The 16,700-nt window shown below is 44.6% G+C and overlaps 1 protein-coding gene across 1 annotated transcript in view; it reads left to right on the forward strand.

Annotated features, from left to right (window-relative positions):
• Positions 1-4,377: 4,377 nt before the first annotated feature.
• LOC118774300 (disks large homolog 4) overlaps positions 4,378-16,700 on the forward strand; it is an 84,049-nt gene continuing 71,726 nt past the window's right edge. The window contains exon 1 of the mRNA XM_036523545.1: positions 4,378-4,482. Within this exon, the coding sequence (XP_036379438.1) occupies positions 4,453-4,482 (30 nt within the window). The 5' untranslated portion in view covers positions 4,378-4,452. The remainder of the gene's footprint in view (positions 4,483-16,700) is intronic.

Raw genomic sequence — 16,700 nt, forward strand, 5'->3', positions numbered from 1 at the left:
GTATAGCTGTAAATAATTTATCATCCCTCCCTTGTATCATAGATCTCTCTTTCTCTCCCCTCATTCTCTCTCCTGTACTGTCATCTCTTCTTTCTCTCTTTTTCTTCCTCCTTTCCGCTCCCTCTCTCTCTCACTTTCTCTCGCTGTAGTTTAATAAAGATGAATAATTAATATGTGTTCTCCTCTGCTGAGGAAGAGGATATGCTGTGGTATGTGAAAACTGAAGATGCACAAGCTCCTTAGGCCAGGAGCACACACACACACACACACACACACACACACACACACACACACACACACACACACACTCACTCACTCATTCACTCGCTCACACATTTACTCTCCCCTCACACACATCAGTGTAGTTGAATGTCTTGCTCTGACAATAGTGAGCCATATTGAAATATCTGTGAAGCAAAGAAATAAGCATCAGAATGCAGGACTGTTCAGCTGCATCATGCGTGTGTGGATTGGTGCATATTTGACAGGAGTAGGTATTTCTTAATATTCACTGCTTGTTTTAATGTGATTATGTGATTTTTATTTTTTATCGTGGCATAACGTTTAAGGTATGTCGTGAAGATCATGCCTGTTCTCTGAGGGTTGAGGGTTTGAATCTTCGGTAAGCTCCTGCTGCTCTAACCCTTGAGCAAGGTCATTACCCAGAATCCCTCAGACTATGGGAGTGGGCCACACCCTGACATGTGTAAAGGATAAAGTGCAGATACTCTATATCCACAGATATTTCATCTCCACAGATATTCAGTGTTCAGATACTCAATATTCTGAGCAGATATTCAGCTCATGTGTTCCTTCTGTATCGTGTTCAGTGGGTTCCAGCAGAAAACAGGAGGTTCTGGTGCTGTCTGTGTTGCCACAGTAGCTAAGAATGTTCCATTTTAGATCACACGTCAAGGTTGTTCCTAATGAGCCAATGAATGAAGGCTACTTTACACAGGCTTTACAATAATATGTGTCAGAGAGTGTGTGTCCATGTGTGTATGGGAGAGAGAATATGTGACAGGATATGTGTGTTTGTGTGAGCAGGAGAGAGAGTGTGCTAGGGGAACAGAAAGTGTCTGGCAGTGTGTATATGTGTGGAAGAGAGGGTATGCATGACTCTCTGTGTGTGTGTGTGTGTGTGTGTGTGTGTGTGCCAGTGTACGTCAGAGAGAGAGTATATGTGACAGGGTACGTGTGTCTGTGTGAGTGGGAGAGGAAGACGGTGTGTTTGTGTGGGAGAAAGAGAGAGAGTGTCTGACTGTGTGTGTGGGAGAGAGAGTATACATAGATCTGTGTGTGTGTGTGTGTGTGTGTGTATGTAAGAGAGAGTATACGTGATAGGCTATGTGTATGTGTGTGTGAGTGGGAGAGGGAGAGAGTGTGCTTGTGTGGGAGAAAGAGAGAGAGAATCTGACTGTGTGCGTGTGTGTGGGAGAGAGAGCGCGAGTGTACATGACAGTGCGAGAGAGAGAAAGCGTGTGTGTTAGCGTCTGCGTAAGCTGTAGGTTGGTTCCTGCCCTTTCCCCTGCGTCTCTGGGGATAGGTGTGTGTTCATCATCTGGAATTGCTTTAGTGCTGCACCATTGCTCCCCGGTGGGGGGGAAGCGGGTGGCCGGGCGGCTCAGTGCACTCTCACTGCTGATGATGAGACTAACATTCAGCCACACATCCCCACCTGAACTCAGTGGTATGACCCACAGTCTTAAAGGCGCAGTGCGCTCTGTCAGACGGCTGAATCCGGTGTTTCTCTGCATCAGTGCTCTAAGGATGCTGTATTGAATATGGTTGTACAGATGGCTTAATTAACATGCGTTCACTGAAAGCCCTCTCTCTGATCTGCCTCTCTCTCCTCATCTTGTCCTTTCCTGCTCGCCCACTGTCTCTTTGTCACCCTCATTTTCAGCCATGAATCATAGTTCATGTGGAGCTTACCTGTAATTCATTCTTCGTGAAGAACCATCCCCCCCCCCCACTCTCTGTATTTCTATCACCCTCTCCCTCTCCCTCTCCCTCTCTCTCTCTCCCTCTCCCTCACTCTCCCTCTCACACTCATCCTCTTTCAGTCAATTAGCAGCATCTCAGTCCACCCCTATTACTTTACAAGACAACATGACAACATTACGCCAGTGTTAGCAGCGTGTCCAAATCAGCAATGAATGTGACATGGACAGCTTATCCTAAAAATATGCTCAAAAACGCTAACAGATATAGCACTCCAACAGAAAGCTGGTAATGGTGAGAGTTGGCATATCAGGTAACGGTGCTGTTTGTTTTCGCTGCTTCTGTTCTCTGTTGAAGCATTCCAGAATTCTCTGTGAGCCTCTGCTTCCTAGAATGCCTTAGGGGGTTCCACACGGGGGGCCTAAGTTCAGCACAGATTTTCTGATCTTTATTGTATGAGGACCGGCTGATCCAGTGGGCTCACTGAACAGTGCGGCCCAGCCAGATGATACGAGGATCTGTTAATCTGTGCAGAATCCACGCAGCATCTGCGCAGCGTAGGGCTGAAAAGCCAAACTGTGGGACGCTTTCGGATGAGCTGCTCTGATGTGGGAGTCTTGGAGGTGAAGTGAGTTGGTGTGGTGTAACGTTCGGCTGTGGGTTTTATTTTCAGGAGAGAGACAGAGAGTCCCCTCCATTCAACATGGCAAATCGAGCTCAGGAGGAGGCAGGAGGCAGGAGGCAGGAAGCAGGAAGCAGGAAGCAGGAAGCAGGAAGCAGGTAGGCCAGGTCTGACTGATGTGGATTGCCCTGCAGTGTCACCCAGTGTCACCCAGTGTTACCCAGTGTTACCCGTAAAAGAGCAGAAAGAATTAAAAACATCTCAAACTTTGGTTCAGGTCTAGTGTGTTATGGCCACATATCACTTATGGAAGTCAAAGTGAACAATATAGTAATAAAAATTATATAATAATAATAATACTAGTAATAATAATAATAATAATAATTAATAATAATAAGAGTATGTATATAATATAGAAACACAATTTGACAAACCAAAAAAGACTTACCTAAAAACACTTACCATTTTAATTTCATGCAGTTTAGGTGATGTCTAGGTATCTGGTCTCTCTCATCTGATATTGTATTGCAGATAGAGATGGTGATGATTGTTAGTTTGGTTTTGCACAGCAAACTCTGAAGGAATACCTGTGTTTCAGCCCTTGAAGCAGTCACGACTTACCATAGCATCATCAGGTCAACACAGCGCACACACATCACAAACACAGCACACGTATAAACACACCACATGCACTCTCACACACACACTCACATGCACTCTCACACACACGTACAAACACAGCACATGCAGAAACACACACACTTTCACACACACATACACAAACACAGCACACACATTCTCATACACGCACATGCACACACATGCATACACGAATGAGTACATACAAACTTGCCTGGATCTATAATGACAGCAATATCCACATGGCAACAATCACGGCTATCGTCACAGTAACAACTACACCATCACTAAGGCAACAGCTGAACGATGCCACGGCAACCAGACATCCCTCCACCCCCCCTTTCTTTCTCCCTCGTTCATTCAAATCTCTCTTTTTTGTCATTTTAATCTGGGTTGTTTCAGCACTGTTCCGAGACTCTCTGCATTCTCTCCTTTCCGAATCTCTTCCCCTCTCTCTCTCTCTCCATCACATTTCTGATTGCCTTATTGATTCTTTATTCTGTGAAACACGCGTAGCACTCACTCCCTCTCTCTGTCTGTCTAATTCCTCCTGTATTCGCACGCTCTCTCGCCTCCTCTCCCCCCTCCCTCCCTCTCTCTCTCGCTCCGTACTCCCCCCTCATCTTTCATTTCTCCCTCAGCTGTTTCTCTGTCCATTCCCTCTCTCGCTCTCCTTTCTTGGCGGAGCAATTCCCCTTCTCACCCTCATCACCTCTTCTTTTTTCTCTCTCTCTCTCCTTCTCTCTCTTTCCCCCTCTGCTCTGTATACCATTTTACCTCCACTCCCCCCTTCTGCTTTCCCCATTTTACCCCATCCCTCGCTCTCTTCTCATGATCTGTCCCTCGTCTCCCGACTTCAGCATCCCCTGGTCTCGCTCCATCCTCGGCTGCCTTTCTTCTCTCTCTCCTCTCTCTCTCACTCACTGACTCTGGATCCACCCCCCCTCCTCTTCCACTCCCTCCCTTCCTCTTTATTTCTCCCTCTCTCTCTCTCTCTCTCTCTCTTTCTCTCTCTCTCTGTCCCTCCCTCTCTCACTTTACATTCCCCCTCCCTCCCCCCCTCCCTTGTTACGGTCCTTGTCTGTTTCAGTCAGCCAAAAAAGAAAGAGAGAGAGAGAGAACGGAAAGAAAAGAAAAGAAGGGAAAGGCAGGAAGACGGAAGGAGGGGAAGGTTGGGGAGGGTGTGGGGTCGAGCCCTCTTTTTTGGGGGGGATTGAGATAAGCCCCACTCGTCTCTGTTCAGTACCATGGATTGTCTCTGCATTGTGACTACAAAGGTAAGCCTATCTATGCATTGTTACTGAGAGACAGAGAGAGGTGCGTGTATGCATGTGTGTGAGAGAGTAAGGGGGATGGGGTTAAGCTTTTTCCTCACCTAAGTGTCTCACTGTCTGTCACGCTGGCTATTTTGTTGCTGCTCTCTTTGTGTCCTGTATTTGCTTATTATTATATTATATTTATACAGATGTGTTCTTATATTAGCGTATGTGTGTGAGTGAGAATGTGTGCGTGTCAGAGTGTGAATATGTGTGTGTGTGTGTGTCTGAGACAGGGTGTGTGAGTTTGTATGTATCTGAGTATAAGTGTGTGTGTGCGCGTGTGTGTGTATGAAAGCAAGAGAGAGAGAGAGTGTGTGTGTGTGTATGTGTGTGTGTTTTCCCCATCTCTCACTTCCAGCGATCAAGTGCATGAGCGAGTGTGTGAGAGGTGTTTGTTCAGAAATGAACGAGGCTCTTGTTTGTTCTTTTGTGTGTGAGGAACGCAGACTCCGGATGTGGGTCCCCGTTTGGGATGAATATGAGTGGAGGTGTAACAGGGAGGGGGGGCACAGGTGGAGTGGAGGCCCCTGGAGATGCAGATGGACGCTGAGTTTTTCTTAACACCACCTAACGCCTCCTCTCCCAAAACAACAAAAAAAAAAAACACGCTTAAAAAAAAAAAAAATCCCCACGGATCCCTGTGGAAAGAGATCTAAACTGAGGTGTTCTAAATTCTGGTCACACTGGTGTCCCGTCCCGGCCTCAGTGGCTGTGATTCGGGGGGGAGCTGCCCCGGTGTGCTCGGCGTGCTCGCTGGTAGAGAGTACGCTTTATGTAACTGCGCTGCTCGTGTGCCTGCCCTCGCCTTCTCAGCCGCCTCCTGACGGCGGGCGGCCTCTCGTCCCCAACGCGCCTCTGCCTTTTTGGTGGTCGGCCCGGCAATGCCAGGTGGCCCGGCGGTGGCTTTAAGCTGAGAGGGAGAGATCTCATCGGCTGGGAAAAGGCGCCGGGCTTTATGAATGAAGCGGAGCGGGCTTGCTGTGCATGGAACAAAGAGCAGGGGGAAGTTCAGAGATGGGGAATCTGTTGATCTTCATCCAGGGGTTTGCATAGGAGTGAGGTGCTTGCTAAAGAGGGGAAAATCAGGTCCAGGTTGGGGTAGGGAGAACACATGTCTTTCTCCCTCTTCTCACATCTCCGTCTGTCTCAGACTTATTTAAATGGGTCGTGATGGAAAGAGAGATGACTATCTACTGCAGGAGCACTTCAGGGTAAAGCACATCAGACGCATAAACGGGAGGAAGGCTAGGATGAGGATCGGTCATGTGAAGACTGAGGAGAAGGCGGGGCCAAACTATTTGTGTTCAGCGCACGTGTGTGATGCTGCCGGGGGTGGGGTTTCATTTTAATGAGGAGATTTTGAATGCTCTTCTTTTCTTTAAGGTGCTGCTTTCACTGCACAGACAGCAAGAAAGAAAGCAGAGAGAAACACGGTCAAAGAGTCTGTGCTCTTGCAAGTGCTTACCTCCCATTAGGGCTGTGATAGGTTCATGGGTGTGTGTTGGGTCTGTACTTTGTGCTGGCTCCAGTCAAGGTCCAGTGCTTTCACCGTTGTGTATATCTATATGCAGGGACAGAGTGGACACAGACTCTACTCTCTTGACAGAAGAAATGGGTAAATGTGACTCACAGTTTGAATGGGGAGAACCTGGACGGTATGTATGAGTGGGGAGAACATAAATGTTATGTTTGAATAGGGAAAACTTGGACTTTCTGTTTGAGTGGGGAAAGTATGAATGTTATGTTAGAATGGGGAAAACATGTACGTTCTGTTTGAGTGGGGAGAATGTGGATGTTATGTTCGAATATGGAGAACGTGGATGTTACATGTGAATAGGGATAACAAGGATGTTTCTCATATTCGGAAGAAAGAGAGAGTATATATTTGCAGGTTTGAACAGAGAGAAAGTGGATGTGACTCACAGTCTGAAGAAGGAGAGAGTGGCCAGGTCTTACAGTTTGAATAGGGAGAGGACAGAATAAAATTGTTCTCTCTGACAGAGACAAAATATATCCTTCTTCCATAGCCCGACAGCAGTTGCATGTCAAATGAGCATTGTCTCGAAATCTCAGACACTAGGATATATTTCTGGACTTCTGGAGTTGAGCTTCAAAGCACACATAAAAGGAAAATACAATCTTTCATTTGGACATGAGAGAATGTGATATCTTATGAAATGTAGAGAACGCTGCATTTAAGATTCTTCAAGAGCCATAGCCTGGTTGTTAAAATCTGATGACATCAATAACAATAGTGTCAAGAGCGATAGAATGTTGCCTAGTTTTCATTCCATTGTCTCCCTTGTCTTCCTACTCCTACTCAGTCAATCTTGTGTATTCAAAAAACAAATAACTTTATTGACGTTCTGCACTGACAAAGAATACCAAGTTCAATACAACAAAGATGAAGAAGGTTTTCTGAGTGTTGCTTCACACCAAACAAACATTAAATATTATTTAATTATATTTATTTTGTCTTTATTCCTAAAACGGTATCAGTATGATATGCATTAAAAATAAGCTAATTTCAAATCATTCTGTGGTTTCTTAACCTGCGTCCAGTTCTATAACCTGTGTACATGGCCATTGCTCCACCTTTCTGTCTGTCTTTGTGCTGGCATTCATTATTTAAACCTGATCCTGAACACTGAAAGGCACAAATACAGGCCGCAAATGCTTAGCTAATTGGTAGACATATCTAACCATCTAAATGGCAGTTTGCTGTCACCTCATTAAAGAGTGATTCATACAAAGACAGTATCTTCAGTGTCGCTGCAGACAGGAGGGGGAACGCCAAAGAACAACACAGATCCTGGTAATCAATCCAAGTAAACTGAGTATGCAAATGACATAACACGTGACATGTAACATGGACCGTTATTTACAGAGTTTACAGTCATTGTCATGTAATGACGTCAAGAGTGGAAAAAACATGCTGCCCCAGAATGTTACTTCAGAGCGGAAAACTCTCTGTGGACTGTCGTGACGGCTCTCTGTTCTCACTCACTCCCTCCCGAGTTCACGTGAGGAAACGCACGGGTTTTAACACTCGGTTTTCCAAAGACACGTCAGACGCGGAGCCAAACCGGTGCGCTGGGCTGGAAACTATAGCAAGACCGCGCAGAACAGAGCCGGTCTGTAGTAAGCTAATAATCGCCCACTCTAGCTCCCTCTTTTTCTTTCTGTCTTTCACCTCCTTTCCTTCTCTCTGTTTGTCTCCATTTGCCATCCTTCACATTGTTCCTCCACCTACCCTCTCCTCTCTCTGATGAACACTGACCCCCGGACACAGCCAACTTCTGTCCTTTGCTTTGACTTATACAAATAAATGCAATATTTTTTAATACAAACAGAATTTATTGTCAGTCATTTTACTGAGCAATGAATTTACCAAACTATGTTTGCGAGGAAGAAGAATCTCGCTTTTAATTATGAGTCAAATACATGGACAAATGTTGACTGAAACCTTGAGTGTGTGTCCAAGATCAGAATATTTTTACTGAGATAGTCATACATAAAGATGACTAATTATGATAATGCAAGTAATTTCAATAACCAAATCATCGTATGCAGCTTGTGCGCATTTGTGTGTGTGTGTGTGGATTTGTGTATCTGTGTGTGTGCATGTGTGTGGTGTACTTGTGTGTGTGATGTGTATGCTTCCATACGTGTGTAGATTGTATTTTCCCAGCTGGTGAGGCAAGTTTCTAAGCCACAGTGGAAACGGGTCTTTTTGTTAGTTTGTGATTGTACACATTTGGTAAGTCCCACTCTGAACAGCTTGTAGTCGGCTCCCCCTGCCTATGTCTCTGCTGTCAGGAAACCACACATGGAGGGGGCCCGCTATAGGAAACATCATGGCGAGGGAAACGACCAATGGTGTTTCTAATTTTGCGATTATATCAGTGGCCGAGCATAAATCCAAAAGTTCAGAAAACTGGCCAGCACTCCAGCTCCCAGACTGATATATTTGACATTTTTCAGGCAGCGGACTTCAGAAAAGACAAACGCGTCTCTGGTTCCTCAGCATGTATGAGGTCAAAGCCCTGAGATTATTAATCAGTTAGAGACCAGTTAGAGGCACATTCTTACCGCTGTTCAAAGCACCTACACGGAGCAGAAAGCCTCCCACTGCAAACAGCAGGGGACATTGCTGTCTCATTTTGATCGCCGTCATTTCTCGATCAGTTTAAGCCTTCATTAACATACTTTTGTTCCTCTCTGCGCTAAGTGCCTTTAGTGAGGTCACTGTAAAATGCAAGGGACATTAGAAGTTGTTCAACAAAAGGAACTAAAATGCCGCCGAAGGCAAAACAAATTAAAAATATGAAGCCTGAAGTCACTGTAAAAAAAAAAAAAAACCAAGACAACAATTTGACAGAAGAGAGCCAGCAGTTCCTCGTTCCTCAGTTGTTACAATTTGGACATACTTGTAGTGGATGTCATGGTGGTGCCATTGTTTTCCTGTGTCCACCTCTCATGGAGTGATTTAATGTGTGAGTGCCAGGCAAACTGAGGACACCATCCTTATGGCCCACGACACTGAAAAATTAACCCGAGCGTCTGAGGTCATGATTTCTTAAAGTACGCCTGGTGCAGCCCCCAGCGGACATCAGTCTCAGCTTCCTAGCATGAGCCACTTGGTCATTTCAGCATCAACATGACACATTTTGTCACACAGATAATTCTCCATCAAACGTCCCTTTCTTCCTCACAACAGCCCTCTGTTGTGTTGTTACAGCATCACAGCAATGTTGCAGGAACGTTGTTTGTAAACTCTGGGCGAGGGAGCAGGGGGGAGGTGCTGGAGGCCCTCAGATGACAGAAGGAGAAAGAGCGTAGACAGATTGTTCCTCCTCGCGCTGATCCTGAGTCATTATCAAAGATTTCCACAAAAAAGGTTGAAATGAGAATTAGGTGTGGGTAAGCTGATCTAGGATCTTTTGTTGGCAGTAAATGTCCAGATATATGGAGGAAGGGAAAGGGAGGGAATGACCTCTAACCTGCAGTGAAGAAAGAAGCAGCAGAGATCTCATGATATATGTTTGATGCCAAGCAGCTGATGGGAAAAGAAGTCCTACTTGATATTAAAGATTCTGTATAGCATTTTACTTGGGCCTTCATGAGTTCTGCTGAATCCTGTCCTAGGCATTTACACTGACAAACCTTCAGAGCAAAAGTCAACAGTTTTAACTCAAAAAGTTGCTTCTTGTTTACCAAAATTGTGAAGGTTAGGCCTTGAGGTCAAAATTGGATGATTTGGTTGTAAAGCACAAAAGATGCATGTTCATAGTTATTAGCTTAAATAATAGATTTAAAAATTAAAATTTAATAACTCATGATGACCGACTGATGTATTATTACAATGCACACAATTATAGAAAGGATAATGTCCTTTCAATTGCCCTTTATTACGCACAGTTATTCAGGCAATAGCATGAAGTTTTGAGTAATGTGGCATGCACAAGAATGGCACTGTTAAAGTCCCTGAATCCCAGAACAAAACTGCAAAGTTGGCAACACTGTGTTGTACGTATACCTCTTGCAGCATTGGCCTTTAGTTCTTCATGTTTGGTCATCATTTCTGTGTGGTGATTCAACAAAGCACCCTTATGATGGATTTAGACTTCATTAATGCAGAAATGGATGAATCAAGGAGAGAGGCAGGGGGAAAGTGTGAGTGAGAGAGAGAGAGAGAGATCAAAAGACAAGTATGGATAGCTGAACATCAAGGGGAAAGAAAGAGAGTTGGAGTGATGGAGGAATTTAGGAGAGATGGAGAGAAAGGGTAAGAGGGAAGAGGGACAGCCTGCTGTAATATGCAGTTAAGCTCGTGAGAGCAGGGTAGATTTGATATGGGCTTTGGAAGAACAGCGATAAATAGGGTAAAGAACGAGCATGGCCCCCTTAGCCCTGAGCACAGTAATAATTCAGGTCCTCATTCAGTCTAACTCCAACCACAACTCCCTCATCCTCAACTATAGGCAGCAATAGCAACTAATCAACTCAATTTGATATTTTTATGTATTTAAATGTCTTACACAGTTTGGTAGTCAGAGAACTCAATGAAAAAATGTTGAATAAAAAAAAGTAACACCTGGTCAAATGAGTTTCTGGAAGCTGAGGACAAAGTGCATTGTGGTTGGGTTGAATCTGGCCGTTAGTGCCAGTTTTCCTTTAGGTCATGCATAACGGCAAAGTGGATCACGCTTCGGTTGAATCTGGATGTTAATTTTGCAATAGGACTGTTCAATGGGGACAGAGCTCATCTCTGTTCATTGTACCCTGACTGTGCCCAGAGGTATCAGTTTACACCCTGGTCTCATTAATTATGGTCTTGTTAATTAGCCTGTGACTCTCAGAAAGACTTTGCTTTGAAAAGCCCTCCAATGGCTTAATGATGTCTCCCCAATGGTAGTAGACCAATTTAAGCAATAAATGGCATGGAGTTAAGATATATAGCTGACACAGGCCTAACCCCATGTGGAGTAGTGGTCAGGACACTGGTCACTACACCAGGGGTTTATGTGTTCAGATCGCAGTTGCAGGGATTGGAACTGCTGCCTTGGATGCACGGAGGAGGGGATCAGCAATATGGAAGCTGCAAACTAAGGGCACTCTCTCCTGATTGGCCTTGATCCACCAAGTGACATGCCTGGGCCAATCAGAGACTGTATGTGAGTGGAGGAGCATGCCCAATGTAACCTCGCCCCGGATATCAGGCATGCTGTTCAGAAAATAATGTAATGTAATCCAGCAGAAAGTGACTGTGTTCATCTGACTGGCAGTGAGGCTTGAGGGCATCTGATTTCACATCTGATTTCACAAGCATGTCCGTGTCTCTCAGCATCGCACTCCAGCTCTTACTCTGAGAACAAGAGGAGGATGTAATCACTTCTCTTGCCTGTAATTGCTTATCTTCTCAACTAGTAAAAACATTCTTCAAAACAGTTGTTGAAAAAGTTTAAAACTCAACAAATAATTCACACCTGCATAAAACAAAATGAAATTTACTTAGGTTTGATAAATACCACTTGCAAAGGCATATGAATGCAACAACCGCCCCCAACAACAACAAAAAAACAATTGATTTTAGATTTTAATCATCCAAGCAAAAATAATGCAAATGCATCTTTTCCCAAGAAAACTCCTCTTTGCTAGGCTTAAGGACTGTTAACAGGGCAAGAGTGAACTGTGGATATGATGCTGAGCTATATAACACTGAGCTACTCTAACTCTAACCCATACAGTTTCCCCATACTGCGGACCGCTCTAACCCTGTTCATGCACCATACATATTGAGTCTGTCCCGGAGCACGTTACATGTGTTTTCTGCATCTGGATGTTTAAGGTGATGACACTTGTTTTTCTCTCATTTCTCTCAAACTGTGTTTGTGCAAGCTACTCACAGCAATCGCTCCTCCAGAGATTGCTAGAGACTGACCCATGATCGTAAACTCTTGACTTACTGATTGATTATTGTGACTGTAGGGTGCTACAACCTCTTGAGGTATGAACCCCCATACCCCCCAGACCCTAGCCAGACCCTGGAAGACCATGCCTCCATCCGGCTCACAGTGTCTGCATTAACTCCATCAGCTGGTGATATATTCGTTTACACACTTTTATTATCTCTGCCCCCTTTAGCTTTCCGTTTCCACCGCGCCATGAGAGATTTTCTCCCCTGCCTCTCCCCTGGACCTCGGAGTCATTTCAGTTTTTCCACTCTGCTGGGTTTTCCGGTTTTTGCGTGCATCTAAAAGACATGCTTTCTCCAGTGACAATGCTGAAGTAAAAATGCCATATAATCAATGAATTTTGATTGATTGATTGATTGATTGATTGATTGATTTATGGGTCAGGTCAGATCGGACTGCTCTCCTTCCAGTTCAACGAGCGCAGTCCCCACTTTTCATGATACGGGCAGATACAGTATAAACATCCCCATTTTACAGGGGACAACAGGACACCTAGCTTGTTGCTGACAATGACATGGACCATGACCAAATCAATGACCTTTAATATGACCACACTTATGACCGTGAACACAACCATTGACTATGACCAGCAACATCTCACAGCCTGGTGCTAGTTGCCAGAAACTGCTGTTTTCACACAGTTTTTTATGTAGTGATACAGTAATTATCAATTTAGTTTCTCTTCTGCCTCACTTGGGTAAGACTGTTTGTGATAATGAAACCTAATTGTCAGAAAATGAGCACATAATAAAGTATTTTGCACTGATAGATGTTAGCTATTAAAATATGTCTTTAAGAGAGGTAACAGCACTTAAAGAACTATGTGGGCGAGAAGGGATGTAGCATTTTGTAGACTATAATTATGTTAAAAAAGTGTTTTGAGTTGATTTTGGAATTCTGTGTGCAGACTCTAAGAAAATGCAGTGATGGTATCACATGCAATTGTTTGATTTTGCATATCCATGTCCATATTGTATAAGACTCATCAAAAAACAAATATTCATCTGCAAAAGTTAAGGATCAGTAACTTTAAGGTTGTTTCTTACCTTTAATGCAGTAGGTATTACATGTCACTGTTTTCTGTTTAAGTGTCTGCCTGTGTGTGTGCGTGCATGTCAGTGTAAACATATACCTGTGGGGCTATGCATGTTTGAGCATATGTGTGTGTGCCTACAAGGGTGTGCGGTATATGTACATGTGTACGTTTCCATGTGGGTGTGAGTGTATGTGTGTGTATGTGTGTGCATGTGTGAGTGTGTGTGTCTCTGTGAGGGAGTGCAGAATATGGACATGTGTGCATTTGCATGCATGAGTGTATGCGTGTGTATGTATATGCGTGTGTGTGTGTGCATGTGTGTGTGTGTGTGCGTGTGCGTGTGTGTGTGTGTGTGTATGTGAGTCTGTTTGTGTTTGACTGTGTGTGAGGATATTAGTGACTGCAGTGGCTCTTGGTATCGGTCCCAGCGTCCCTCTCGTGGCCCTCAGTGTGTACTGCCATGGTGCTGGCCTGGTGCTCTGCATGTGTGGTACTGTGGGCCCAGCTTGGCTGTTCCTCTGGTTCTGTCTCAGCGGGCCGGGTCAGGATCCACACTATGCGATTTCTATAGCTGCTCATCCAGAGGCTGTGAGGGACCATATCCTTGAGTGCAGATCAAACACAGAGCTTAAGCTCTATCAGCCTGCCAAAGCACACACACACACACACCCACGTTTATACACACTCACACATTACACTCTCACACACACACAAGTATATGCACTCACACATTACACTCTCACACACACTTACACACACACAAGTATACACACTCATGCATTAACCTCTCACAAACACACACACACACACATACACACACATTCACGCACAAGTATACACACTCATACATTAACCTCTCTCTCTCACACACACACACACACACACACATGCACGCACAATTATACACACTCACACATTACACTCACACACACAAGTATACACACTCACACATTACCCTTACACATACAAGCACACACACACACACAAACACACACACTTATACACTCTCACACATTACCTTCACACACACACTCACTGATTACTCATTCCTCATACATTCAAATAGATCATGACTCGTCTTTCCTCCTTCTCTGCTTCCTCTCTGTCTTCTCTTCTCCTTTTGCAGATTTCTTTCCTTTTTCTTCCTCTCTTAATTCTTTGTCTCCATTTTATAGTGCTGTGATTTGGGAAGCTGCATCTGACACCAGCACTTTGCAGGTTCAAATCCTGGCTCTGCCCTTGAGCACGGTTCTCGACCTGAATGGCTCCAGTAAATCTCCCGCCTCATGGCTGTAGAATGTAAGCGGTATAAGCCACCCTGGGAAAGGGGATGAGGGTGTCTGCCAAGAGAATAAACAAAAATAATAATCTCTTCCCTTCAGTTCTAAATCTGTTCCTTTCTTTTGGTGCAAGAGGGATCGGTTTCCTGCCAAAGTTTGTCCAGATCTGTTCAGTGCAGAGACACCAGATAAGCAGGAAACGAAAAATCGACAGACTGCGCCCCCCCCCCCCATACACACACCCCCCCACCATATTACTGTTTCTGTCTCTATCTTTCCTGTAATGAACCCCCCCTTCCACATGTGGTGATGTCACCCCTCTCAAATTCCACTCTATTCCTCCCCAGTATCTGCTGTTAAAGGGAAGCCATGGGCACCTTTTAGAGACTGAAATACATGTGTCGCCTTGTTATTTCATCATGCATAGACATCCTGTCATATTTGTTTTCTTTACATTTGGCCCCATCTTTATTTGTGTTGGATGGCCCACCCCATTCTTAGTGTTTTCCCAGGCTGGGTCTGAGGTCTGCACTGGACAGAACATGAAGCTGTTTCTGCACTGGCTTTCCTCTGTCGGCCCTCCCCCCTCTCCTCTTTCCCCTCCTCTCTTTCTCTCTCCTTCCTTCTCAATCATTCTGTCCCTCATCTCATTCATCTCCTCCCTCTCTCCTCTCTCCTCTCTCGCCCCAGCGATTCTCTCCCCCTCTCTCTCCCCCCCCTCAGTCTTCCACTCTCTCTGCCCCTCCCCCTTTGCATCTCTCTCTCCCCCATCTTTCTTCCCCTTCTCTCTCTCTCACTCTCTCTCTCTCATACACCCATTGACCTTCAGCACAGCACTCTGCACACGCTGACTGCAGAGAGAGAGACACTTTCACACACACTCTCACGCTCACACATGCACAGATGCACTCGCACATGTACATGCACATTCACACATGCACATGCACACTTACATATGCATACACCTACACATACGCACACACTCACACTTATGCATATACCCACACATACGTACACACATGCACACACTCACATATACATATTCACACATGCACACGGTGTCATGCATTCACATTCATGCACAGACTCAGACATGCACACACACATGCATGCATAAACACACAAATTGTATGCTCTCTTTCTCACACACACGCATTTACATACGTACATAAACACATGCATATGACATATGCACATATACACATATACACACACATGCACACGTACTCATCTGCACGTATACACATACACACTCAAACAAACTCTAGAGCAGCCCTCCTAGTCCAGTCACAGGCAGACAGCAGATCTATCAGAGACACTTGATCCTCAATCAAAAAGCTGTCTCTTTGTGTCCTTGTGTCACCTTGTGTTCTACACACACACACACACACACACACACACACACGCACACACACACTAACACACATGCAAATGCATACACTCCCTCACAGAAGGTGGGAATACAACACATTAACACATACTGCGTTACCATGAATGAATTGTGACAGGCAAACTCTGGTTTGGGAGATGTGTGAATGTTTGTTGTCTGTGACAGGGATCTCTGCATGGAACACGCAACACACATTTTTCAGCACATACGCTGCTGTGCTTAGCCATGTCAAACCATCTTACACTGGGGTAAAATCCTGTGGCTAAACTAAACTAAACTTTGCCTTAGAGGCAAATACCTGGAGATAGTATAGATGCTTTCTGTGGGAAGAACTCAGTGGTCCAACACAAGTTTATAGCTGAAAATGGTAATAGTAGTACACTGTATGTTTGTGCACAATAAACAACATTTATTGCCATTGAGTAGATGCTCTTATCCGGAGAGTCTTACATAGATTACAGCTTTACACATGATCCATTTATAGAGGTAGATATTTACTGACACCATTCTGGGTTAAGTACCTTGCCCAAGGGTACAACAGCAGAGTCCCGGCAGGGGATCAAACCAACAACCTTTTGGTTGCCAACCCTACTCATTACTGCTATGCTACACTGCCACCTTTAATGTTTTCCAAAATGGCACTATATTACAATTATAGCATTAATGATTTGTTATTTATACAACTGCATACCTAAACCTGTTAACTTTCTGTAAGTTTCTCCGGATAAGCGCATCTGCAAAATGAATGAATGTAAATAAATGCTAAGCCCACAGTTGTGTTCAGTAGCATAGAGATGCAGCTCTGTGAAACACCCAGCTGCAGTAGGATGGGAGTGTTAGCCAAACGGAGAGCAGTTATTGCTGGTGTAACAGGCTGCCTGGGACGCACTGTGAGCTCTATTACAGTGGCAGATGTTCAGTGGTGCCATTTCCAGGACGTAATTAATAGACTGTTCACAGCCTGAGACCCACTGATCCCAGCACAGTGCCAT

Source organism: Megalops cyprinoides, chromosome 3, assembly GCF_013368585.1.
Source record: "Megalops cyprinoides isolate fMegCyp1 chromosome 3, fMegCyp1.pri, whole genome shotgun sequence".
NCBI classification, from domain to species: Eukaryota; Metazoa; Chordata; class Actinopteri; order Elopiformes; family Megalopidae; genus Megalops; species Megalops cyprinoides.